The sequence below is a fragment of the Kryptolebias marmoratus genome, linkage group LG8, assembly GCF_001649575.2.
Source record: "Kryptolebias marmoratus isolate JLee-2015 linkage group LG8, ASM164957v2, whole genome shotgun sequence".
Lineage (NCBI taxonomy): Eukaryota > Metazoa > Chordata > Actinopteri > Cyprinodontiformes > Rivulidae > Kryptolebias > Kryptolebias marmoratus.
Window position 1 is genome coordinate 6,493,189 of NC_051437.1, and position 27,826 is coordinate 6,521,014.

At 39.5% G+C, this 27,826-nt stretch overlaps 2 protein-coding genes across 2 annotated transcripts in view; one reads left to right on the plus strand and one right to left on the minus strand.

Moving 5' to 3' along the window:
* Nucleotides 1–27,483, minus strand: c1qtnf12 (C1q and TNF related 12). The gene is made up of 8 exons (XM_017419123.3): nucleotides 27,215–27,483; nucleotides 11,092–11,196; nucleotides 10,877–10,988; nucleotides 9,919–10,103; nucleotides 8,454–8,562; nucleotides 6,212–6,305; nucleotides 2,617–2,695; nucleotides 1–2,538 (listed from the first exon to the last, which is right to left on the minus strand). Exons 1-8 carry the CDS (start codon nucleotides 27,398–27,400, stop codon nucleotides 2,440–2,442), a joined length of 969 nt encoding a protein of 322 aa, XP_017274612.1. The 5' UTR covers nucleotides 27,401–27,483; the 3' UTR covers nucleotides 1–2,439.
* A 44-nt stretch (nucleotides 27,484–27,527) lies between these two features.
* The window catches only part of sdf4 (stromal cell derived factor 4), a 10,117-nt gene continuing 9,818 nt past the window's right edge, over nucleotides 27,528–27,826 (plus strand). The window contains exon 1 of the mRNA XM_025006599.2: nucleotides 27,528–27,663. The gene's annotated coding sequence lies outside the window, so the exon portion shown is untranslated. The remainder of the gene's footprint in view (nucleotides 27,664–27,826) is intronic.

Here is a 27,826-nt window from a genome sequence, read left to right on the forward strand (position 1 = left end):
TGAATGATAGCAGCTTTATTTGAAATTTGGGTGTGATACAATGTGAGCACAGATAATTAAAAACCAAACAGAAGCTGAAAAAATAAAAGGCAAAATACAAATGTAAAGAAAAATAACTGGATATTTAAATTTTCACGTGACTTTGTTTTTAGCAACATTTGGAACTTTTCTAGCTCTCCTTAGCCATTTTCTAATGGAAATACTTGACAAAACAGATTCTGACAGACAGTAATGCTGAAGAGCAGTGCTGTTTAATCCTGGTCCTGGAGGGCCACTATCTTGCATGTTTTAGATGTTTCTCTGCATCTGTTTCAGCAGATGTTCAAGTTCTGCAAAAACACTTAGTCATTCAAATCAGGTGTGTCAGAGCAGAGTAACAACTAAAACATGCAGGATAGTGGCCCTCCAGGACCAGGATTGGACACCACTGCTGTAGAGGCATTGCCATCAAAAAATGAATCCAAAAAAATGAAAAGCACTTAACATTTTTTAGAACAAAGGAACAGAAAATTGTGAAAAGCCTGAACTTTAGTAGGCACCTCAGTTAATTCAATAATAAATTTAGGGGGAGATAATTTCCCCCTGGCACTATCTTCCCTAACAATCCTCTCCCTCCTCTTTTCCTGAACCTTGGAGGCTTTTTATACATACAAAAATTATAGCTCTCTAGGTGAAAAAAAACAAGAAAAAGAATGTTATCAATATAAAAAGTACCCCTGCTTGACTGATACAAAGCGTAAAGGTCCCCTCACACTGGACGAAGATCCCTGCTACCTCTTAGAACATGGCTGGATCATGGCAGATTTGGAAAGCGACTGTCAGTATGACAGTAATCATGACCCTTCTGCACTCTTAGTACTTACCAAATAGGGGTTTCTGGCTATTTTCCATGTCCCCAAGATGCTCTCCTGCCTCCTTACCACCCTCTATATACCTGTCCTTTCCCAGACTGTGTCAGGATGCAGCTACAGGTATTGCATCTATCCTAGGTTGTTTCCATGACCTTGTCAGGACAGTCATAGCCAAGGAATGAGGCCAGCATAGCCAGTCCTCCTTCAAATTCTCAATGACCAAGACATGCCAGAGCCCAGGAGCCCCACATCGTGGATACATTGCCACCAGGCTCCCTCATTCTCCACCCCGATTTGCTGCCATCACAATGATGAACCATGAAGACCTTGTAATGGAAGTTCTGTGCATGCTCAAAACTATTATGACGCTTAAAACTATTTTCACGCTCTGCTTAATGGGGAGCCCACTGTGTTGCATAATCTGCCCCAAGCTGTAGTCAAAGGTTTGCAAAGACAACCCACATTCTGGTTGATTTTTTTTATGCCATAGTGGGGTCACCGTCCAGTGTAAAGGGGGTCTATACAAAAAGAAACATTCTGAATTCATGCTGGAATCTAAGGCTGAATGATTCTTTGGGGTACATCCTATCATCAGCATGCTAACATGCTCCAAGTGTCAACACGAAGATGGGTTACCATGTTCATCATCTTAAGGGAGGATGTTAGCATGTGTTAAACTTTCTACTTAGCACTAAATGTACATCTGAGGTATTTGGTCTTACTGAACAGGTAAAATTTTGACAATCACAAATTTCATTACATTTTATTCAGATCTGAACACATATATTTGCATGGGATTGTATCTATCGGTTTTGAAGACATTTTAAGCCACAAACATAGTGGTAGCAGAGGAACAGATGGATTGTACGATTCTGGGTACGATGAAGGCGAGCTCAAAATCCTTTCAGTAGTTATTGAGATATTTCTGGAAAAACTTAAAAATGAAGCTACAGTCGTGTTACAGAATCACTCAAGGCCTGTCAAGCATCAATCATCCAGTGTACTCACAGAGTCTATGTACCAAATAATAATAATAACAACAATAATAATAATAATAATACACAACATGTATGTATTTGTGATTTCAAATGCAAAAATACTTGTACATACAATAGTTCACAAGAGTGTACATTGCAGATACAGTATACAAAACAATGACATGTCAATATATATTAAATGCATAACTGTAATATTTCATGTTTCTTACCATTTCCAATAATTACAAAGGACAACAAATCTTTGGTTTACTGCAAAGATCTCAAAAAGCCACAAAAAAAAAAAAAAAAAAAAAATTACCATGACTCCTCAAACTCTCCATTTTATTTTCAGGTCATTTTATTGATGAAGCAATAAGTTCCTGGTGGAAGTGGCAGTGCGGTGTGAAACCAAACTCGACCCGTGAGTTCTTTAAACTGTTCTTCCATCAGCTGATGAGCAGTAATGTCAATGTCAGCCATTCTTTCTTCCTTCAAAAAGCCCCTGTGGTTTGCACACGTGCTAAGGTTTTCAGAGGCAGTTCATTTAAAGGTACAAAAAAACCGGAAGCCACCTATGGACAGCTTGGAAGATGCTCTTCTTGAGTGCAAGGCTATACACCGAGCAGAATGCCCATGAAGTCTGAACCGTTCTGTATTGTAATGGAAGCACCAGCTGCGTTATCCACATATATGGAGGTGTATTGGCCAGCCTGCAGAAGAAAATATACAGTATGTTGAGGATAAAAAGACCAACATTAATCTATGAGCTTTGCTTGTTTGTCTTTTACCTGTAGCTCCAGCAGTCCGTGCACACTGACAGTGAATGTCTTGCTGTTGCTTTCTAATCCAACAATCATCTCCAGTGATCTGCAATGACAATATTTTAAAAAATGTTACGTGGCATTCCTCGGGAGAACATCTAACAAGTGTATCATATCCAATATCTTTGATGTTCTAGTCAAGACACAGAAAAACTAAAAGCACCTGGGTTGTTTGAATACAATTAAACATATATTTAAACATTATTGTTGTTATTATTGCTCCAAATTAATAAAAAATGTCAAGAGGAAAATGTTTCAGTGCTTTTTTCTTGGTGTTGAAGTTTTCTTGTTGAAGGTTCACAACCAAGATTCCCAGTGAAAACTTTTTTTTGGCACTAACGTGAATTATTATAAATGGTTCAGTCACTGTTGAGAGGGTGAAGCTGAACGGTGATACCTGAAACCTGACTGGACAAAAATATGTAACTTTAGAAATTAAGATTTATATTCAGTACTACCACCAAACTGTTGAGAATGTGTGAATGTTGATGACATCCCTGGCTTCTTAATTAATATTTAAAAGCTTAGTTGGAGCCAGAAGTATCTTGAAGCTATCACATCACCGTAGAAAGTGTATTAACTAAAGATTCTGCTTCATTAGCTTCTCATTTATTGGCTATGTCTGTCTTTTGTATAGTCTATACAACCTCTGTTTGTACGACAACCTCTAAGGCCCCCTTCACACTGGATGAAGACCGTGGTAACAGCCAGAATGTGGAGGGTCTTGGCAAGGTCTTCAGGAGCATATTAAAACGTAGTTGGCTCCTAATTATGCTTGATAGAGCCTGATAGGACCACAGTGGTTTTAAACATGCATTAAACAGGACGGGCCATGCTGGCCTCAGGCCGAGGCTATAAATGTCATCAGCCGACGTCATGGAAACAACAAAGCGCATATGTGATACCCATAGCTACGTCCTGATGCGGTCTGACAAACTCATGTCAGGGTGACTTTGTACAGCCTGATGAGAGTGCAGGAAGCAGGAGGGTGTTGTGGAAGCAGAAAATAGAGAAGCAGAGAAAAACCTATTCGGCGAGAACTAAGATCACAGCATTGGCATCACTACCTTCACACTGAAGGAGGCACAGATAGATCTTGGAGAGCATAGCAGGGGTCGTCGTTTAATATGAGAGGGGCCTAAAGGGGCATGACAGTGGGGAAATCTTTGTAACACAGAAACAGTAAATGGGCGCTTCAGTTTATCATCTTGTTTCAGAAAGACCTCTAACCAAATCCAAGCAGTTATGTTTGTTTGCCAGACCAGTCCATCTTAAATTTGGACAACAGCTTAATTTGTAAACTACAGTTCAGATAAATGTTCTTCATATAATGCATCTCTTCCTTTCTCTGCCCATTTTTCTGCTAAGTCTAAACAAGTAGTTTATAAATTTTAGTTTTAGGGTGGTTTAAGATGTCAAAACAATTGACCTGAGACTTGAGCAGAACATTGGCCATGCATGTGTCGTATAAACAAGAACAAGAAGTCTGAGTTGTTTAGTTCTGACCAGAGTGTGATAAATTGGGAGGGATGCCTGGTGACTGATAAGACCTAATCAGGCAATAACTTGTGTGTTTTTGCCAAAAGTCATGTTTGCCTGTCATTAATGTTCACCAGTGCTCTAAGCTTATATTCTTGAAAAAGTAAGAATTTGTTTTGATGCTGATTTTAAAATCTAAAGTTCAAACCACCAAACACTACTTTAGATAAGCTGACAGGCTAACGGGTTTCCCCTGTCATTAGTCTTTAGCTAAGTTATGTTAGCTAGCTGATGGTAGAAACCATATTTAATTAAAATCCTAGCATCCCTTGTGGGAATGTGCATCACCTGTCATCTTTCTTGCCAGAGCTTTACACTAAAATCCTCATATTTTGAGAAATGATAGAGTTGTAGCTTTTTTTTGTCAAACCTTTAAAACAATGCTATGTGAGATCTCACACAACCCATTAACGCTCAGAGTATGTGTTGGGAATGATTCTCAGCTACGTCCAAGTGAAATTTTAGCTCAATATTTGTAAAACTGACAGTGCTAAAGCCATTTTTGTGTTTGATAAAGTCATTCATCTGTGGTGGCCTTCTTGAACTGAATTGACTCTGAAAGTTAATCAACTGTAGATGTGCATCCAGTGATTCTTTTCTTAGAGTTTCATTAAAATCCATCCACTGGTTTATGAGATATTTTGCTAACAGATAAACAGGCTTGACTCCAACAGTTGATGCCAAAGTTTTAAGCAGAGATCTTGTGCGATGTGGTAGTTCTCAGAGTATGTGTTGGAGGTGACTCTCAGCTACAACCACACCAAATCTTAGACCAAAATCTGTGACACTGACAGAATTATAGCCAATTCTGTGTTTTGTAATATCAGTTGGCTGGGACATCCATCTTGACTCAGGTTGACTTCAAAGCTTATTCAATTGTAGAGGTCAATCTAATGATTGTTTTCAGAGAGCTTCATTAAAATCCATTCTGTGGTTCGTGTGATAATTTGCAAACAGACAAACAAACACACCCAGAGCCAAAGGCAACATTATCAACCGGCTTTCACTTTTGGGTGGCGGGCAATATCAATGGAAAAATACTGTGGAGCTTCTCGTATAACTGTACGAGACACAAAACATTTATATTTCACAAAAGTCTTTCTTTCAACAGTTCAGTTCTCTTTTGCAGAGCCTGTTAAAGCGTTCTGCAGTCTGTAACCACACCATGACAGAACTGGCTTGTGTTGAGTGGAAAATGCTACATTTTTATCGCAGATCAATCATGTTTGAATTGGTTTCAACTCCCATCACATTCGGCCTTATTTCACATTCTTTTCATTTTTATGTGTGGAAAGGTTAGACAGGCTTTGGCTCAAAGAGCAACAGCTCTCTTTTTGGTGAAGTAACCCATCAAAATAATATTATTTATACTTTTGCTTTACTGTACCGCTCTGGGGGAGAGGCTGTAGCGGTCTGCACTGTCCAGGGAGTCATTCATTTGAACTCTTTCATTTTAATTTATATAAATAGAAACTTGGAAATACTGGAAAGAACAGATTTTTTTCTGTGTGTCTTCTTTTCTTTCCACACAGACCTACAGTATCATGCACATCATTATCTGCCTCCCACATCCCAATTAAAGGGCTTTTCTCTGTTGTCTCTTGTACGTAACAGGCTGCCTGTGGTGTCAAAGGTGAGTCTGTAAAGATTAGCTTGGCGACAGGGACGCTCTAGATGAGACAACGTTTCTTTTAAAGAACTTCATTGGTTTTATACAGGAAATGCCAAACTGGTTCCAAACTAAGTGGAACAGACAACGTCTTAAATGGCTTATAAATCCCAGTGAAAGTGAAGGCAGCATTAAACACTTATAAAAAATCAGAGTTAAAAGGAGAAAAGAAAACAAACTGTCCAAGCAGAAATGTCAAGAATGGAAAGTGTTCCTCTGCTCAGGGAAAATAGTGAAAATGAGTTCTAATAAATCTTAGTAATGACTGTAGGGGTTTTGATCCCTAGCAGGAGCTGAAATCTGATGAGGGCAACTCTACTACAACATATTTAACAGCCTTGACAGAGCACCTACGTGTATCTGTGGCAGAGTGAGTCGATGCAGATCAACACGCGGACGTTGTCTCTGGCCTTCAGCTGACTTTTATTCTTCTTCACCTCACTGTGATCTGCAAGGAGGCAAAACGGTTACAATCACACAAACATAGTGCCTCACAAAAACTGGGTTTTTCCCTTTTTGATCTTCAACACTACCAACAGTTCTCTGTGTTGCAAACAGCTCATCAAATTGTTGCATTTCCAATGAGGAACCAGCAGGAAACAACACATTAATGTTTTGTTATTAGGTGTTACTAGTAAAACACTACATTCAAAAAGTTGCTCTTATTGAAGTAAAGTGAAGTGAAATTTATTTATATGACACTTTTCTGCAGCAAGGCGATTCAAAATGCTGAATTGCTGAAAATAAAACCTTACCCCATAAGACTCTGGGTAGTTTTAAAAGAGAAAATCTTCTGCTTTTGCACCTCTCATCCACATACAAACATAGGTTCTGGTAAGAAAAAACACTTGTGTAGAGTAGAGACGCAGAGCGTCTGAGAAACAATGAAACGGCAAACAGTTTTGTGCATGCCTCTTGTCACTTTGTGTCCTAGAAACCAACACTACAATGGAACTGTGTTATCTTTTTTTCTGTCTTTCTTCTCTGATTCTGTCACCAGAAACCTTTGATTGTGTGCTAGAAAAGGTTAACCCAAAAGATCAGAATAAGGTACAACTGTTTTGGGAAAATCTTTAGCCAAGCTAAGCATGATTTTTGCTGATATTTCTTATGGAATATGTCATTAATGAAGATGTCTGTGTTTAAATTGTCCACTAATTTACTATATAGTGAGTTAGCCATTTTGTAGTGCTATTGGAACTTATAACTGTATTTTTCGTCCACTATATAGCGGCTTAGAAACTCGCCATGTGGTACAATAAAAGTCATGCACAGAAGTTGTACAACACAACAGACCATAATACATTGCAAACTGATGTGAGCTTAGCCAACATTAGCTGGCAGAACTGGCTAAAGCTCATTTCAGCAGCTCATTATTGTGATTTTCAGGCTTATTGAAAATGCTTTAATAATTTATGTATTCTAAGTTAATTGTCTTGTCTCCTCTGAGTTGTGGGACTTGCAAAAATTATTAGAAAAATGTGAAGAAAAACTAGATTTAAAGCTCTTGCTGCAGACTGATCTTGGGAGCTGTCAGTGGTGCGACACGGGCATTTGAGAGTTTTTGTTCAAACCGTCTGGGCAGAGCTTTTGTTAATATTGTTTTTATAAGACAGATAACATCTGTCAAAACATATCCTAAATACTGTCAATGGGAACTAAACGCATTAATTCTTTTTAAGTACATCCATGTCTTTTTTTATAGTTACCCTGAAATGCAAACCAGAACCTTATTTCGTCAAACACAACATGAAACTTGACTAAAACAGTGTCAGAAAACACAATGAAGAATGCAAACTTTTTTTCAAAATACTTTTTTATTGTTGTTGTCTAATCTATTGTGGTATTCTTATATTATGCGGATAAAGTTTCCTGCATGCTGTTTTATGCTTTGTTTGTTGATTGCCTGTATTTTCCATGTTTTTTTTTGTTTTTTATGAGTTGCTATGACTGATAATACTGGGTTTTGTCCATTGCTTTATTTTGCACTTCAGGGTTACCCCAGTTTAAACTTTGCAGGGTTTGTTGGAGCCACAAAAAAAAAAAAAAAAGCCACAGTCAGTTGACACTTGAACAACTGCAGCGCTTCCATTTTCTCTGCCAAGAAACCAAAACTCCCTTTATCGTGCTGTAAAATCAAATCACAGCTGCTCACATTTAAACTGATGTCTTTATTAAACCAATGTTGGTTTGGCAGCATTGATGTTGTGTTTCTGTTTTTGCAGCCACTTAACACCCCCAGATTTCTGTGATCCAATAAATGACGCCAAATTTACCATAACCAGTCGTGTTGCCACTTCAACCAGAACTCAAGAGGACTGTATCATTAGTCATTCGATAAAATGATAGCCCTGATAAAAATCAGGGCTGTTTTATATTAATGCTCTTTCCTAAACTTTATGTGTGGATAAGGATAATGAGGATGTATTTAAGTTTACCAAAACCCACATAAGTATGAGGGTGAGGTCAATCCAAACACTTGGTGTCTGCTGAAAATTAGTCAGCAGGATTATGAACACCTCTGTGGGAGGACTCTTACTGCACGAGAGCTTTAAGGCTAATCTGTGTGAAATGAAGGAAAGTTACTGCGAGTTACCAATGTGGACGTTAGCAGAGAACTGGTAGATTCCTGTGATGTGGGCCGTGAACCTGCCGGTGGTCTGGTCCATTCCTGTCCCTCTGACAAAAGCTCCTTTAGCAGGTGGCTAGAAAAAACACAGAGAAACTCAGGTCATTTTACTGTCTTTTCACTGGGTACTGAGACACTAGTACCACTACAGAATACCATATGTGTGCTCTGGCTCGAAACAACATGGAGGAACTAAATCGTGCCGTGAAGACAGAACCCAAAGAGGATGAAAGTGACTTCAGCACATGAACAAGTAGACCCAATCCATTCCACCAAGACAATGGCCTGTCTTTACATAAATCTGTTGTAAATAAATGTTTGTAGTACTGCCTCAGCAAAATATCTGTTTTCTTTTATTTTGTAGATGTTTCATTTTCTCAGCAGCTCAGGCACGCTTACATATATGGCTTCAAACCAATACTCTTGAGACTGTACCAGGTAATCATATGTACAGGTAAGTGCACAATATTTGCAATCTAATGAGTAGGAAAGGCAAAGTAATTGCTTTGACCAAAGAAAGGTGAAACAAACTCTAACAATGTGACCTGATCATTTTATGTCCTGTTTTTGGTTGCATTTCCTTTGTTTGTTTTCTTGTTGTTTTGTTTGGTTGATTTTTTTTGTTTGTTTGTTTGCTTATTTTGTTTTGAGGTTTTTTTGTGAAGTAATTTGCAACATCTGATAAAACAGTACTGTCTGGATACTGTCTGGGTAGGTTAATTTTTATGGCAAAGAGGGACTTTGCAATTTGCAATTGCAACTTTGGGATCATTAATAAGTTTACTGCTGTTGCTTTGGGGAAAAAAAAATGCCTAAACTGTGTGTTTACTGTGGTAAATAAAAAAAACTTTATTCCAATTTTCCCTCATGTCCTCTTTCAGTGTGTTCTGTTTTACTTCTGATTCTATAAAAAAATGAACAATTGAGACCCACCTATCTTCATCAACATCACGTTGTTTCACCAGTGAAATAGCTCAGTAGAGCTTAGTCCTCCCTCCTCCAGCTTCAGTGTGTCAGCCTAACAGAGTATAGTTCAGCACGCTGCTTCAAACAGCCTCTATTTCTGTCCTCTCCACACATTATTCCAAGTCAGAGACAGAGTGCCTTTTGTAAGCTGCCCAGAGAGGGATGTGTAGAATTTAAAAAAAAGAAAAAAAAAAAGGTGGATATTTTTGACCAAGAAGGCAGCCTGAGTTTTAGAGTGGCACTGCTTGCGTTGCCAGTGCCAGTTAGTAGGGAGGGGATGATCCTCTGGTAATTCTCCCACATCCAAAGTAAGCAACCATTACCAAACATTCGCTCTTTCACAGTGAGGACACAGAAACAAAGCTTGTAACCAGGCACAGGGGCATTAGCCATAACATTACTTTTTCAAGCAGGGAGCAAAGCCGGACCCATTTGTAAACATTTACATGGTTTCGAACAAACTTACTGTCTGAAAGTTCTGGAGCTCCACCAGAGTCTTCTTGTCCACCACCACTGGTCCCTTGAGCTTGCAGTGGAAAGCCACTTCTATTCGACGGCAGGAGGTCTTCCCGTCCAGGCTGAGGACGGCTGTGGGCAGCTGACTGGGACTGGTATGGCTGTCGACTTCAGCTGCTCTTCTTTCTGTAGCCTCTGACAGCAACACACCCGACTTATTTCACTGCACAGTGACTCCAGTTCAGACTGAATGAAAAGGCTTTGTTTGCCTGTTTTTTTGTTTTTCTATATGTTGTTTGCTATCTAATTGCTTCTACATACTTTGTGCTGTTTTTAACCTTTCGTGTATCAAAGCGTTTAGCTCAGATGGGTGCTATGACATTTGGGTTTTGAAACTTTTATGCTTTAATTAATTTTACAAAGAATATCCCCAATAAATACACTGAGATCTCTTCAATTCCTTCAAAAACAATTCTCTTTGAAATCTGCTTTAACATACTTGATCTTCTTTTTTGTCTTCTTATGCTACTTTAAGCTTTTAGCTATAGTCTTTTGCTAGTTTTAGTTTTTAGCTACCATTCTGCAACATTTAGCTTTAAGCTACTGTTCTGCTACATTTAGTTTTTAAGATAGAGTTTTGCTACTTCTAGTTAGTCATTTGATACTTTAAGTTTTTAGCTTGCTTTTTGCCACTTAGTTTTAAGATATTGTTCTGCTACTTTTACCTCTTAGCTAACCTTTTGTTACTTTTAGCTATTAACTAGTGTTTTGCCCCTTTTAGTTTTAACAACTTACGTAGTTTCAGGTTCCTCAACAGGTTTCAGCAAAGTCATTCAGCTCTCAGCGTTCTTTTTCACAGAAAATGCATTTTCTCTAGTTAGTTTTCTCTAGTTAGTTGTTCATCATCATCAGTAAGTCCTCCCAGCAAAGCTAACAATCCAAACAAATTAGGGAACTAGAGCTGCTACCTTTAATCATTTCTTTGAACTCCTGCAGAAGAACTTCCTGGGTCACTTCAGCTCCTGGAGAGCCAGGAGGTCCCTGAGGGCCTGGGGGACCTGGAGGACCAGGTGGGCCAGGCTAAAGAAACGACAGCATAAAAACACACTCATGCTTCTAACTTCACCTGAAAATCGTTTCATGTTGGAAAGCAATGTGCGGCAGAACATTCGACGGGGTTTACCAGGGGCCTCTTGCGTTTGCGACACTTTGCAGGAAAGTTCCCAACAGGTCTTTTGACAAAATCCATCCATGACCCCAGAGGATCAACTCTCTGGTGTTCAGAAACCTGCAGAGAGACAGAAGAATGTAACAATATTAATCATGAACAGGGAGAAAATCAAGGAAACATGTAAACAGCTTTTATACGCAGTAAGGCAAACTAATTATCGCCGCTGCCGAAAGAAGAACATGGACAATAAGTTTTTGTGTGTGTATTCATGAGTCCTTCTGTTAGCTAAATGTCTCATGAACCACTAAGCAAATTTTATTGAACCTTTCAGGAAATAATCTTTGGCTGTACATCTATAACTGGATGACTTTTGGAGCCAACCCAAATGAAGATGGCTGCCACAGTCAACTGACCTTAGAAAACACAAAAATGGCTATAACTCAGTCAGTTTTACAGATATTGTGCTAAAGGTTTGTGTGGTAGTAGCTGAAAGTCATTCGCAAAACATGCTCCAAGTGCTACTCATTGCATACTCTTTGCTTAAAATTTCAGCATTAATACTGTTGGATTGTTAGCAAAATATCTTGTGAACCACTGGCCATATTTTAATGAAACTTTCAGAAAATAAATATTGGATGTTCATCTACAACTGATTAACTTTTGGAGTCAATCCAAATCAAGATAGGCCCCACAGCTAATTAGCATTAGCTAACATAAAAATGTCTATAACTCAGTCAGATTTACAGATATTGAGCTAAAACTTGATCTGGATGAGTGTCACCCACGTCACACACTCTGAGGGTGACATCGTGCAACATTGTATGAGATTGTACAAAATGTTATTTTCAAGGTTTGACCGAAACGGCTACAACTCCATCATTACTCAGCATAAGCCGATTTTAGTCTAAAACTGTGGTCTGAAAAGCAGCAAGCAATACGCACTCATTTAAGAAATACTAGGCTTTTATTTCGAAACCAATTTTTCTTTAAATCTAAACATGGTGTAAAACAAAACCTGCAAAAAGGAGCTGTTAACAAAGTAACCATGCCTCCTGCATTAGGATAAAAGTGCCCAGTGACACAGTCCATGAGACGAAATGTGAAAAAGCTAGAAAGCTAAATCCAGTGAGTCATTATTTCTTCCTTTAATCCATGTTTGGAAAAGCTCATCCTAAGATACAATTAAGTGGTGCCAGACACCAGAGAGGTTCAAATGGGGAAACACTCCCCCCCCCCTTTTTGCCTCCTGCAAAGCATTTCACATCAACATCATCAGTCAGCATCAGTCAACAGCGTCACCTTATTTACCTTCAATAACTCACTCAGGTGGCCCGTCACTCCATATTTACTCAACAGGCTAAGATAAATGTAAACAAACCCCTGTCAATTTTTTTAAGTGCATGAAAATTTCCATGAGCACCCTGGTGAGAAACTAATCTGCTCGTCTGAGTGATGTCAGCTCCGTGGACCACAGGCCTCACTTACTGTTTATGAGAAACTAACAAACCTGCCAAGATTTTCCTCCCTCGTCCAAAAACTAAAATATGTTTCCTTTCAATACAGCTCATTATTTCAGTCCTATAAAGATAGAAAATATGGAGGTATGTTTTGGATCGTGACTGTTTGGCTCTGAAATACCTCACTTTTGATAAATTGCTGCTCAGGATCTGTTTTTGAGATAAAGAAACGAGAAGGCCCGTGGAGACTTTTTTTTTGCAGTGCTACAACTGGTTTGTTTTCATTTTGCTAAAATGAGTGGCTGAATGATTTCCACTTATTCCAGTTCAGATCCTTTTCTCCCCCTCCCACTTCCCCCCCAAACGTCAAGGACCTCTGTCGGCGATAGAAGAGGAGATAAAGACGAGCCATGGAGGTGAGCTGTCTGAAATGGAATTTGTTTAGGTTTGGCAGCGAGACTCGGATCACTTATCTGCTAAAGCAACATGCCTCTTTCTGCGCTGTTAAAGACGTGCCTCTGATTCCACCGCAACAAAGTAACTCCTTGTTTGTCTTTTCAATATGCTAGGATAAAAATTCTTTCTTTTCTCTGTCTCTTTTTTTTTGTGGTTTGGGATTTTACAGCACTTGCTCCCCATCTCTAACTGACAGCAGACAAAATAAACAGCCACAGCTCTGGCTGCGTGTCAGGCTGTTCTGTGTTTTTGTCGTTATTTTGAGGCTTGGAGACAGATAAAAGCGGGACTGATTGGGTCAATATTTTTACACTACTTAATACAGTTTCCATTACACCAGAGTCATGTTTGGATAAAGAGCTTTTCTTCTGCTGTGGCACTTTTTTCATATTTGTGAAGAAGTCTTTTAAACAGATTTAGAAATGGTTGACCCTTGTGTAAAGTTTATTTACTTATAAGGTCAACACCACTCTCTTGAATTTCTAGAATATAAATATAAAGCTTGGGTCAGTAGAAGGTTAGCTTTTTTTTTAAAATCAAGAGAAAAAACTAACAATGCAAAGGTAACAAAATCTGGCTAACATTGACATTGAGTCACATTTTTGTTGTACAAAAAGGGTTTTGTGGTAATTTGGAGGCATTGTTTCTGATTCCTTACTTGTCTAGGCTGCATGTGGGACAATGAAACAGTGATTCTCTGAAAACTTGCTGGGATTTGTCAGTTCACGTTATTATAGGTGTCAACAGCAACACCTTTGGCAACATAAAAGATTGGACAGGAACCCTAACCCGAACCCCACTTATACAGTAAGACGGCTTACCCTATGTCAAGTCAGTCTGTATTTATAAAGCACATTCCCAGTGTGCTTATATTTATATATATATTTATATATATATATATATATATATATATATAAATATGACATATACAACCCGACATGCATAGCTGAAAACTGATATAAGAGCAATGTTGTAAAAATGGAAATGTCTTACTCACATGCTTTTGGAATTAAAAAGTTTTTTAACTTTTTCCTAAAAATATTTACAGAGGCTTATTTCATATCTGGAGGCGGTGCATCTCATTTCATTGGAACATGAATACACAAAGCAGCTATCTCTGATTTAGAAAAGATTTGTGGTATGACCGAGTTACTACGATCCACTGACCTGAGTGATCTGACTGGTGAAGAAAAAGTTCACTTGTCACTAATATACTGTGGTGCCATTAATGCCATTTAATGCTTTATATACAGGTGGTAAATTTTTAAAAATGAGTCTGCTTTCAATAGAAGGTCAGTCCAGAGATATAAAAATGGGTGTTTAAGTTGAGCAGCAGTATTTTGAATCAGCTGTAATCTGTGTAACCTTTTTACAGTTCAGTCTGCCTTTTATAAATGCATGAATTAATCTTTTTTAAGAGTTGGGTTTAGATACAAACTTCTTACCTTTTGAAGTGTTTCTTAAATGATAAAAAGACAATTTAGTGATATGGTTGGTTAATTCACATCACTGCCTATTATTACACAGAGGTTTTGTGCAGAGACAAAACACTGACATGAGCTGCAACTGTCTGTTTCTGAATCTTTGTACCAAATACAAGTATTTCTGTTTTATCTTTGTTTAGCTGTATGAAGTTATTATACATTGTGCAAGGTGGCTCAGAAAGAAAGATCGACTGATTGTCACACACCTGAGTGTGTGAAATTTGTTCTCCGCATTTGACCCATCCCCTGAGGGAGCGGTGAGCAGCAGCGGTGCCGTGCTCGGGAATAATTTGGTGAGCTAATCCCCCAATTCCAACCCTTAATGCTGAATGTCAAGCAGGGTGGCATTTTACAGTCTTTGGTATGACCCGGCCGGGGATTGAACCCAGTTTTAGGGCGGACACTCTACCACTAGTCCACTGAGCTGGTAGGAAAGGAAAGCCACCCCAGTTTTCTAACGTGCTTAACATGATATTATGATCAACAGTATCGAAACCAGCACTGAAATCCAGAAATGTTAAGAAGACTTTGATTTCAGGTGAACAATGTATTTTTTAGTGCCAAAATCACATGGTCAAAGTTAAGACAAAAGCCATGGTTTCACTTGTTATTACACACTTTCACACAGTGGCAGTTCTTGGCAATATGACTCACCACCCAGAGAGCATCTCAACAGGAGCAGAGCAAGCACTTTGCAAAAAAAAAAGAAGTGGGGCATAGGTTCATCTCTTCACTCTCCATCTAATAAGGAAAACTCTAATGATATTAGTAGGCATTAGAAGGAAGAGCTTACCTTTCATGCTAAAACCATCACACCCTCGAAATGGAAAGAATTGGCCAAATGCTCCCCAGTTTGTTACATTTTGAAACTAAAGCGTCTTTAGAACACAGAAAATGAAGATGGTTCTTGCTGGCCAAAGTCACCTGTTCAAATTTGATCAATATAGTTTTTTGGGGGTTTTTACCTCTATCATTGTAGCACTATATTTGGCCTGTCTGTTAGCAAGTTAACTTTACTGGTTTTGGACATATTTGCATTTGTGTGTGTGTTTCATTTTTTTTAAACCAGCCAATTGTATTTATTGAGCTTTAACAGTGCAACTAAGCCAAGAAATAATTATTATATTATCAGGATGTTATCTTGAGAAAATGACTTATTGATTTCATCATTCTGAGATAACAGGTTGGTACATTTATCTATTTTGATTTAAAAAACCTTGTTTTCTCAAGATAAGCAATTATTTCAAATTTAAATCAGTGGTGTCCAACCCTGGTCCTCAAGTGCCTTTTTCCTGCATGTTTTCTTTTGTTTCCCTGCTCCAACACATCGATGGATGATTAACAGGCTTCTGCACAACATGAAGAGGTAATTTAATCGTTGTATCAGGTGTGTTGGAGCTGAGAAACACGTAAATCATGTAGGATAGTGCCCCCAAGGACTAGGGTTGGACACCCCTGATTTAAACAAATGGGGTATTTCTTCATCAAAATCAGGACAGTAATGCTGACAGCTAGTTCATGATGAAAACGTCACATCAAGGAGCATACATCATTGGTCAACCCTTTGATTTTTTAAATAATCTCCAGCTGTCGTGACAGCAATACTGAATGATAAAAATGGGTATATCACAAGAATCACTCGTTTTTGCACCATATAGTCTCATTGTTTTAAGACAAATGTTCCCATGTTTATCAGAGGGTAACATGATAGTTTCTGTACTGAAACAATCTGATAGTAAAAATCAGGGACATTGTTGAATAGTTCAGTACTATCTCTACATTATTTCTATGAATAGGTGTCATAATTTACTGTCCTATTTTCCCCAGTTTTAAGACATTGTGATTTGGTGCACACTTGCAAAACAAAAAGAAGACATATCTTTGCCAACAAATCAGTCATTCTCTGCACACATATGAAACACCACGTTGTAATTAAACCATTAAACCTTTCCCCTCAGGGATTTTCTGTGCTCAGCGAAGAAAAGCTATAACCAAGGTAATTATTACCTTCATTTCTCAGCTATGGAATCACAGCAAATCACTGAATAAATAATTGAATCATCAGGTATAGGAATGTTCGGCTCTTTCCACTAAATACATTGTGTTCTCTTCTCGTCTAGCTCTGCTTTTAAAGTTGCAAGCACTGGTGGCTGCTGGGATGGTGCGCACAACCTGCCAAAAATGGTCTGATTCATGGTTTGCAGGTGGGTCTCTTTCACAAGCGAGAATTTCAAAGACTATATACATGCAGACACAAAATGTTGCTTGCAGACACAAAAAACATTGACAGAGGCATTTGATCTCTTACTAGCTGCTATTGATTGCAGTGTAGAGTAAACTATGGATTCCCTCACATATCTCTGCATCAGCACAGGCAAGACATGAACAAAGTGGGGAGAGAGTGAATCTTTCACACTGAGAGCTGATGAAGAACAGCGGGGCTCTGGCTTTGATCACCGCTGATGTGTGAGCGCCTTAAAGTTGTCTTGTCTGTCAACGATTGTGAACACACACCTTTCCAGCACAGGCCACAAGAATGTGTCAGTTATCCCGAGTAAAGGTGAGAAACGTTAACGCTCCTAGACAGTGTTTATCCATGTTTTTAGGGTCCTAAAGAATGGGCAGCATTGTCCTCTGGTGGAAAATGTAGTCGGCATTTTACAACAAAAATATTTATGTAGTCCATTTTTTAAAATAAGACAGAGGCCTGAAGGAAGAAGCTGATCTTTTGGTTTCAAGCTTAGCCGAAAGAAAGTAAATACAAATAGAAACTGTCTCAGTAAAATTACCTTTGCGCACCTATAGCTCAATTAGCAACACGTCATTTTAAATATCTTTACAAATCTGCTGTTCATAATGGCTTATATGTCAGAAAATTGCTTGCTGGTATCCAAATGTCTTTGTTTGGCAACCTCATTTTTTTTAAAAGCAGCACCTCGGGACATGTTTATGATTAACAAGTTACTTCAAGACAGAGCCAAGACAGTTGTTGCCACATGTTTTCAGTTTTTTTTTATACTTGACTAAGCTGTGGTTAGTGACATTTGACTGATATTGGTGTCCTAACTGAGCTCAGCTACAGCCGATCAATCAGTCACTTCCTTTTTGTGTTATTGATGCTGTTTGCTTCTTTTCTCAGGAGACATTTGCTGCCTTTCCCACTACTTCAGGAATTCCTCATTTGTAAAAGAACAGGGATGTTTCAGAGCTGAACCATATCCCAGAACATAAACAAGTCAAATTACACATGATAAAATAACTTTTGAGGCTAAATGCCCCCCTGAATATATTACTTTAATACAGAGAGAAATCAAGGTAAGCTAACTCTATAAATAGTAAGTGGCCTGCACTTGTATAAAGCTTTATCTAGTCCAAGGACCTCAAAGCACTTTACACTACAGTCAGTCATTCACCCATTCACACACTGATGGTGGTGACTGACAGAAGTGAGGCTGCCATCACACCGGCGCCACCAAACCCTCTGACCACCACCAGTTAAAAAGTTAGTTTAGTGAAAATACTGTATGCTAGGACAAAAAACATTTCTGGCTTTTTTTTAATAATCATAACACAATCCAACAAACAACACATTCATTTATTTAATCAATTCAAAAAAAAAATTCATATATAAAACATAAAGTTGAAAATTTATTTTTTTTGTGTGTGATTGGTGCTAAACTAGGTAAAATGGTGACTGTTGTGATCTGATGTCTGGCTGCAGAGCAGTTGGTGACACTTTAGAAAACTAAAAACTTTTTTATTTTCGGCAGCTTTAATGTTCTGCTAAAGAATTGTCTCAGTCGCATGTTGAAATAATCTTTTTAACTAATTTCCTATTCGTGGAATGCCTAATCGCCAGCTTATGATGTTGGAGGGACTTGAGTGTCCCAGCGATGTTGGCCAGGGCAGTTTGCCCTCTGGTAGTATATTTGCCATGGAAAGTTGGTTCTGGGTGAGGGGCCAGGCTAAAGTGTGATTCAGAAACTCATAACCCTCCTGAAGGGAGGAAGAGAAACCCTTGTAACTTAGGGCCACGGGAGAGTTAAGATAGTTGGTGTACAATTGGTAATCAGACCTTTATCCATGAAATCCAGTTGGAATAACCCAATCCAGCCAAATGGGACCACCCTGCTTTGGACTCACCACCTGCAGGGTCTGGTGCTTTGCAGATTTAGCAATGGATTGACACATAGGCTTTGAAAGTCTGAACTCCATCTGCTAAAACTTGTTTTAGGGATATAGAATGATGCTTCACTGGTGGAAAAGGAACCTGAGCCTCTGCAGAAGGTTGTGCGGTAGCTGCTACATTAAGGTTGCCTCAATATACAGTTAGTGTTTTGGATACAATGAAGAGGGGCTGAAATATATTCCACTCTAGAGTCACCCTGGTTGAGAAGTGGTGAGTAGGCATAAGCTTACTAATAGCTTTCTATTTTGTTGACTGATGCCTGGAGTTCAGCCCAGTGATTTGGAGGGTGGTTTCTCTACTTCAGTTTGGAGAAAGAGTTCAGCAGTTCAAAGTATTCAGTCATCATTGAACCCTTGGGTGGAGTGCTAAAAGGAACTCCATCTGTGGACTCCACTGTACAGCTGAGGGACTTCAGTGCCCTTAGGGTAATCTGGAGGGGCATGACTGGTAAACTTAGGTTTTTCTAACCTAATTTCGTATCTGAATCAGGGGGGTGTTTGGTTGTTTTATTAAACATGATTTGTCCAAAACAATCTCCATGTTTTTGCAAAGGGGTGCTCATAAGTGCACATAGTCACAGTTCTGCAACTGATTTTTGTAATCGTGCCTTCAGATCTGACATAATATGTTAAAGGAACTAGATCAAATTTTGAGGAGAAAGCTGGGTAGATGTTTTTCTCCCAACTGTCCAGCAAGGTTGTGCTGGGAACTACCTCTGGCAGAACCTATCCACCATTTTTAGGAAAGCAGGGACATTCATGTGTCCCAAACGACCATGTTTCAGGCCTTCAGTGCTCAGGTGGCTGTACATAGTTGTGACCATAAGGTGATTGGTGCTTGTTGATGTAGGAACAACCAAATCTGGTGATGGACACCTGAGATGATGGGAACTATCAGACCATAAAAATGTGTTCTACAGGCTATTGTTAGTTTGTGGAATTTCAAGAGCAGCTGACAGATGTTAACAAGCCAAATGGTCATGCCTAAGGCAGTTGCTGAATCAACCTTGAGGCAGACGCAGGATTCATTTTGACAGCAAGATTATGTCTCTTGAACGACTTGGGAACACTTCAGAGACTCCTTGGTTGTGCTGGTAGTGGTAGAGAGAAAGAATATTGGAGATTTATTCTTAGGGTGTTTCTGTGACCTGCTGCCAGACAAGCAGCACAAAAGGTGGGTGGGTGGATGGATTGATGACTAATCCTCACACAACTTAGATGCAACTCTACACATAACGCTTATGTTCCAAAATCTATCAGTATGAAAAGTAATGTGAGCTACTGTCCAAATGTGTAAAAGCTGTTAAGACACAGAGCGAATTGTCTCTACATTTAAACAATTATGACATGTTCTTTTCCCAATTGTGACATGTCTTTATTTCCTGACTTTTGCATGGGTGTGATCGTGAATGAAGCTGGTTGTCATAAACAAAGCTATGATGCCACGTGTATCCCAGGAAAAATACAAGCCAAGTGGAACAGAGCAGTGCAGACTCAGATTGCAGTTTGAAGCTACAAAGTCAGTGGAGAGACATACAGTATACATGAAACAGAAAAGAGAAAGAAAGCAGTGTGAGTCTTTGCCTTGACTGCATGTGCAAAGATAATAATCGATTGTTAAATGTTAATGTTAGATAGCCATTTTTCCTAATCTCCTGCACTAAAGTTTGATTTTATGGTTTCATCAATTTCTTAGGTTTGTTAGGTTGGAAGCTTAGTGTGTTTGAATGTGTTGTTTTGAGATGCTCATTGGTACATTGCAATTATTTTTTTCCAGTAAGCTAGCTCCCGAACCAAGGACAGAATCTTTCTTAAAAGAGGAAAGAACGATGTTGATTAACATGAGCTCTATGACAGACATTTGAAGTTAAATTTTGCAAAATTACAGCTGTTATTCATTGAAATTGTCACAAAAGACAGCATTTTTAAAGGCTAAAATTATGAAATTGTAAAAAGATTTTAAGCTTAGAATTCAAAGATGTTGAGAACAATTGTAATTTGGTGACTTCTGCAAAAAAAAAAAGATTGTGGACAATTATACTTTCCCCATGTATGTGAGTGTGTATGTGAATATTCCTGTGTGTCTATTACCAAATTATCTTATGAACCACTGGATTTATTTTAATGAAACTTGAAGAAAGTAATCACTGGATGTACACTTACAACTCAAACCAATTTAAGATGGTTGTCACAGTCAACAGACCTTACAAAAAAAAAAAAAAAACTTTAATTCTATCAATTTAACAGAAATTGACCTAAGATTTTGCATGGTAGTAGCTGACACTGATTCCCAGATTGATATTCTGAGCAGATTGAACAAGAACTTTGTTTAAATTTTGCCAATAACTGTTGAACTCAACTCTGTCTGTTAACAAAACATCTCATGTACTACTGGGCGGATTTTATTGAAACTTTCAGGAAATAATAACTGGATCTACCACATTTTCCGCACTATAGGGCGCACTAGATTATAAGACTGTCAATGAATGGTCCATTTTCAAACTTTTGTCATATACATGGCGCACCGGACTATAAGGCGCATTAAGCGAAACAAAACAGCCCCATCTTTTCGGAGAATACTGCATCAACATAAGCATCAAGTATGAACGCCTCCACCGCTCGCACCACACACCACAAAGCGTGACTATAACTGAGCCTTAATGCTGCAAGCAGTGCGGCTTTGTAGTTTACCAAAGTCATACTAAAACATTACGAATTCTTACATATACAAGGCACTCCCTCGCTCTGTCATTTTTTGAGAAAATTGAAGGTTTTTAAGTGTGCCTTATAGTCCAGAAAAAACGGTACATCTTCAACAGAGCAACTTGGCTGCCACAGCCAAGTATCCTTAGAAAATATAGCCAATTATATAGCCATAATTCAGTCAATTTTACAAATATTCTCCAATAAATACTATTTTCATCATTTTATTTGTCATAGTTTGTCCAGCAAGGTGAGTTTAGAGTGTTTTAAAGAAGCAGTCAAACAGTTGGAATCGTGATAAATCCTTCGGAGACACCAATAAAATTTTATTACCAAGAGGGGGAAAAGAGCTCTGCTATGTGTGCTGTTTTTAATGTATTTTTCATGTAGTTTGGAGAAAATTAGGTAGAATTTATTTGAAGCAATAAAATGGGAAATATTTCCCAGGGGCACTGTGCCACCAAAAACACAAACACAACTGTTAAAACATGTCTCCGGGGCTGCAACCAGATACTGAAACTCTACTCCTCTGCAGGCAGCTCCTGAATTCCTCTATGCACACAGCTTAACTTATCTTGTTTTCACTTCAGTGTTCCGTGTTTTCCTACCTGTATGTACACTCTAGATGACACGAAACGTTTCGCTGCTGATAAAATTGTTGCACATGCAGGTTTAGGTTGGAGCGGGATGATGAAGGGCCTTTTTATAATCCCCTGTTTTTACATCCCTGCACTGCTCCCTGCGCAGCCGTCCATGCGTGAGTGGAAGGGCCTAACCCAGGATCGATGCCGCCGAGGAGCAGCGATTCCCCGGGGGCTTTGGGGGACAACCTGCGTGCATCCCAGTTGTCATGCGTTCCCCATCACTTCTCTTCAAAGAAGCAAATTAGTTTCAGGATTTATCACAGAAGAGCTACAGTTAGACATGCAATGTTGACTCTGCTCACTTTTCACTGTATTTTTACACAGTGTGAAAGTAATGTGTTCAAAACGTAATCACTTCACACTACAAGGATGTTACCATTAGCCTATTAAATGTTTCTGGGAGGGATTCAGAAGTGTGTATAAAACATAGCTTTAAAATGATACTTCAAGTCGCTATTTATCACTCACCTCCAAAATGGAAAGATAGACAACGTGTTTGCCTGTGTCTGTGTCCGTGTGTCTGTCTGTTACCAAAATGTGACAAATTTGAATGCGACTTTTATAAAGGAATCATTGGACGTACATCTGTAACTGTTCAACCTTTGGAACCAAGATGGCCACCACAGCCAGTTGACCTTAAAAAACACAAAAGTAGCCATAACTTAAGTAATTTTACAAATATTGAGCTAAGATTTGTTGTGGTAGTAACTGAGACTGATGCCCAACACATACTGCAAGTTCTGTTAACTGCACAAGATCTTTGTCTACAACTGTAGCATTGACTGTTGGAATCATCCCTGTATCTCTGTTAGCAAAATATCCTCTTAACCAAATGACAAATTTTATTGAAATGCTCAAAAAGTAATCATTGGATGAATGCCTAGAGCTGATTAACTTTTAGAGTCAACTCAATTCAAGATGGCTGTCATAGCTTATCGACATTAGCCAACAAAAAAATGTCTATAGCTTAGTCAGATTCACAGATATTGAGCTAATGGTAACGGTTAGAGAGACTCTGAGAGGGACATTTGGTAATATTGCATGAGATTGTGCATTAGTTAGCAAAAAAAATGGATTCATCCTTTTGAAAATACCAGGGAAAACCTACACTTTCATTTGATGTAAGAAGCCACTAAGATTAAAGAAATTGTGCTGAGTAACATCTGTTTTGTGTCCAAATTACAGCTTTAACATTGAGGTGAGCTTTCATTTTCCCCGTGGTAGGTCAAATAAAAACCACAAAGATCCTAAGCCATCCCAGGGATTCCCTCATAATTTCACGGTGGGCAGAAGTTTTTTCAAGTGATATCTACATTACTAATGTAAAGTTGTAAATAGGTTCTCTGTCAATCGTGCTGTTCCTGAATTAAAGTGAGCTGTTTATATGTCTAGACAGTGCAGTTTTTTCTCCCCACAAATGTTCATCTTCGGCTAATTTTACACTGCAGGTCTTAATGCTCAGTTCTGACTCTTTACAAGATCCGTTTTGTGTGTGTGTGTGTGTGTGTGTGGTTCACATTATAATTTAAACCATCATCAGACTCCAGTGTGAACAATCTTCAGCCTTAAAGCAACCCGCATGCACCAAAAAATGTAAAGTCACATGTAGCGCGTTGTGTTAACGAAAGTAAATATGGATGCTACATATGTTAGCATGTGTGCGTCACTTCTAAATCTGTTGTGTAATCTGAGCCAATAAAATGATCTGCCATGCTTTTTTTATCCAATGTTTGCATTTGATCTTGATCCACCTATTCCACCGCAGAATTGCACTAATGGAGCGGGAGCGACGTACTGAAAGTTGAGGAGAGAAACCAACTCAAGTATCGAGCCCATCGCGCTATTGTCGATATGATCAGATGCTAACACTGGTGTCAATAATATCAGTATCTGGATTGATCCACACACTCGTACTTTGATGGCATGAAAGTCAGGTGAAATGTGACACGACCCTTCAGATTGAGGTTTCTTTGGATATGAATCCATTTTAAGGACCACATACGAAAGTGACATAGGTCTGATTTGAAGAAAATCTGATAAGGGCAAAAAAACAACAACATTGGATTGTTGTAGAAACATGTGAAGAATTATCAGTGAAAACAGGATACACCTGAGTTCAGTTTTAAGTGTCATGGCAAAGGCTTATGCACACATTGTATTTGCGTATTTTATTTGTAATAAATTCTCTACATTTTCAAACAATCGTTTTCCACTCTCACAGTAAGGGGTATTGCCTGTAGAATTCTGATGGGAAAACTGAAATAGGGCTGTAACATAAAATGTGGAAAAAGTGAAGTGCTGTGAATACTTTCCAGTTCAGTTTATTTATATAGCGCCAAATCCCAACAAAACTCGTCTCAGGGCACTGTACAGAAACATTCCCATACATTAGAAATGCCAGTTAGTAAAAGTTATCTAAGAAACCACCAGATAGCATTAAATCTTTACTTTGTTGTAATCCCCCATATATATATATATATATATATATATATATATATATATATATATATATATATATGTGTGTGTGTGTGTGTGTGTGTGTGTGTAAACAGTGATTCTGACAAATTATGTAAATTAATCAGCACAATTGTTTTTACTTGAACCCACAAGAGACAAATGATGGGCTTTAGAACTATGACCAACACATAACCAGAATCAGGGTGCATTCAGGGATTTCCACAAAACCATAATTAAAAGCGTCTGTGAGGTGAAAAAGAAGACAAACTTGTGGTTTATTTTGTTTAGAAGTCCCAGATTTGACAACAAGAAAAAAAAATTGTTTATTGTTTGTTCCTCTTTTGCAGATAGACTTTTGAGGTCACTTCAGAGTGTTAAACAAGCTTAGCCTTAGCTGTTTTCTGACACGCTGAAAGCAGAGTTCACCGTAATGCCACGCAGGCTACGGGCACGTTCTCATCACGCAGCTCTGGAGCAGCGTGTGCTCTCACAGTGGCCCTGCTTCCTGTGGGACTCGACCTTGTGTCTTCTGTGTGGGCCGATCTCAAAGGTCCCACACGCCGCTGCATTAATCATCACCAGGGATGAGAGAGAGGAAACAAAAAACCTTTGCTTCAGGCTAAACCAGGCTATTACTCAATAGGCAGGGTGTGAGGTTTGACTCGCCTCTTTCCATCACAGATCCCTCACTGCTCTCTGCAGAGACAGATTCTTTGTCTTAAGAGACACAGTACATGTCTGTAATACTCCTCCCTTCATGCCAGAATTTTAAACTAAGATCATCTAATGTTGAAAAATAACAGAGTTGTAGCTATTTTCAAACTTTGAAAATAACGTTTATCAGCTGTAGATGTATATCCATTTATTACTCTCTGGAAGTTTCATTAAAATCCATCCAGTGTTTAATGAGATATTTTAGTAACACACAGACACAGGCAAAAACATCATCCTCCACGTATCCGCGTTTGGCAGCAAGCGATAAAAAGTCCCTTTGTACAAAACCTCTGCACACCTTACTGTTCTGACGACTTTCAAATGGGTAATCTCCAAAAGGCAGCGTGAAACTCTACACAGCCCACACACAGGATCGGTCAAATAGAAATGCCATCATAAGAACTGTTTCCACTGACCACAAGAGGAAAAAAAAATGTAAATGTTGGTGGTTGGAGAACTCAAACAGGTTGCCAAGCCATCTCCAATAGATGTTCTGTTTTCTCCGAGACCCAACAGTTGTGTGCTAGAATAAACTTACAAACTACAACAAAACAAACAAAAAAAAACCTGAAAAATAAATAAGTTAACCACTTTTTACTGTGTGTGGCATGGGTTTTTTTTTATTCCCCCTTTCTTATTTCCTTGAGGAGAAACCCTGATGGTGCAACACCCACAGATGCAACTTTGGATTTGTTCATTTTCAAAGATGGCAAGCTCAGATGACAGGTTTCATCAGAGGTGACAGTGTTTGGCAGAGACACGGCATGCCATAACACTCTGTCCTAGGAGTGATTATGTCATTACTGCCTGATTGTGGGAGATGAGATAAAAGTATGCTAAAGAGGGAGGCACCGGGGACTAATCCTCACGAAGGTGTTCCCTTTCAGGATCCTTTCTACGGGCTTCTGTGAAGGGGCACACCAGCCCTAGTTTTCAGGGCCACGCTGCCCCTATCAAATGTCCCAGACTTGGTGGAGGCAGACTATAAAGGGACAGTCTGGTCATTTTTTGAATGATGTTCTGTCAAATAGTAATCGATAGTTTGGACCTTATCAGCTGTGACATCAGTTACAGAGCACAGCGTATGGAAAAAGAGGCAAAAGTCATCAACCAGGCTAAGCTAAAGGTTAGCCAAACAAGCGCCAGGGTTTTTTTTTAACTTTACCTGAAGCTACATCCCAGCTTGTCCATATAGAGCCAAGGGGGTGGGTGCAAACGGCCCAGGGGAAGAGGCAGACAAGGTTAAGTCTTCAGCAGGCTGACAGAAGCTCATCCTTCATAGCTGCTGATTTCACAGGGCAAACCAAGTCAAATAAACACCGGCCGGGCCGCAACCACCTACAAAGTGTTCCTAAAGCTACAAAGGAGACCTCACTGTGTGGTTTCAAGGTGGGAAAGGGGAGGGGCTTAGAAGGCTGGTACACAGGGCAGTGAGAGTTACATGAGAATGCCAACAGGATGGGTGGGCTGGGAGCAAAACAAACACCCTGCTGGAACCCTTCACAAGTACGCAACAAGAAAAGCAATAAATAACAGAGTCAAGAGACAACTGCTCCACAGTCATGGCCCACCGGAGCACGTTCCTAAAGAAAACATTCTTTTCAGGACTGCTTTTAACAGTGCCTTTCTGTTGTCAGAAAGTGAAACTCCTCCTATTTTTTTTTTAATTGAACAGCCTAAATTTTAAATTCCTCTTATAGCGACGACTGGTTCCTAACAACCCTCGGGTTTGTTCTCATAAGCTGGTGTTAGACACCCGCTGCTTGCACTAATTGATACTCTGATCAGCGTTCGGATGTCTACATTCCTGGCATTCCTCCGGAAGTCATCCATTTAGAGTTTCACGCTCTTTTGTCCGCCACGCTGTCTGAAGCTTGACCCGTCAGGGCACACCTGTGCTGTGTGGAGTTTACCTTTTCCTTTGCACTTTATTTCCACTGCACAGAACAAACTTTGACATATTTCACATCTGCAGCTCAGCCTCAAACTCTCATGTGAAGTTTATAAGTGTATGAGAAGCTTGACTCACTACCTTAATGCTTCCACCGACCTCCTCGCTGTTGGACAGGGTTGTATTGTACGTCTCCGTGTGCTGCGGCGCGGCCTCCTTCGGCCTCTTCCTCTCCTTCCTGGCATCCGCCCCGTGCAGGAGGATGCCCTGAATCCAAAACAAGGCAGCCACCACAGCCAGAGGCCAAGCCCGGCACCGCATCTTCATGCCGTTTTTTTAATCAGCACCAGCGTGCGTGTAGGAGAAGAAAAGCCAAGTCTTGCGATTGGTGGGGTGGGGTGGGGTGGGGGACCAGACGCGTGGTAGGGCAGACGCTGAGGATGCCTACGAGGCTCACAAACACACGAAGAAGACTGGAAGGAATGCAGCTTCAGGGACTCCTTGTCCACAAGACTGTCCGGCTGAGTGCGGCTGCCTGTTCCTCCCCGCTTTGATGAGCTCTCCCCCAGCACAGCGTTGCGGGGGCACTGGTAAGTCTAGCCAGAAAGCTGAAGCAGGCTTACTCAACTATGAAATGTGTTAAGCAGAATGGTCCAGGGGAATGACAGACTGCTGCAGATCTGACAGCAAATAAAGCCATTAGTGAGATTTTTCACGCTTTCTGCTCTGTTGGGGGGGGGGGGGGGGGGGGGG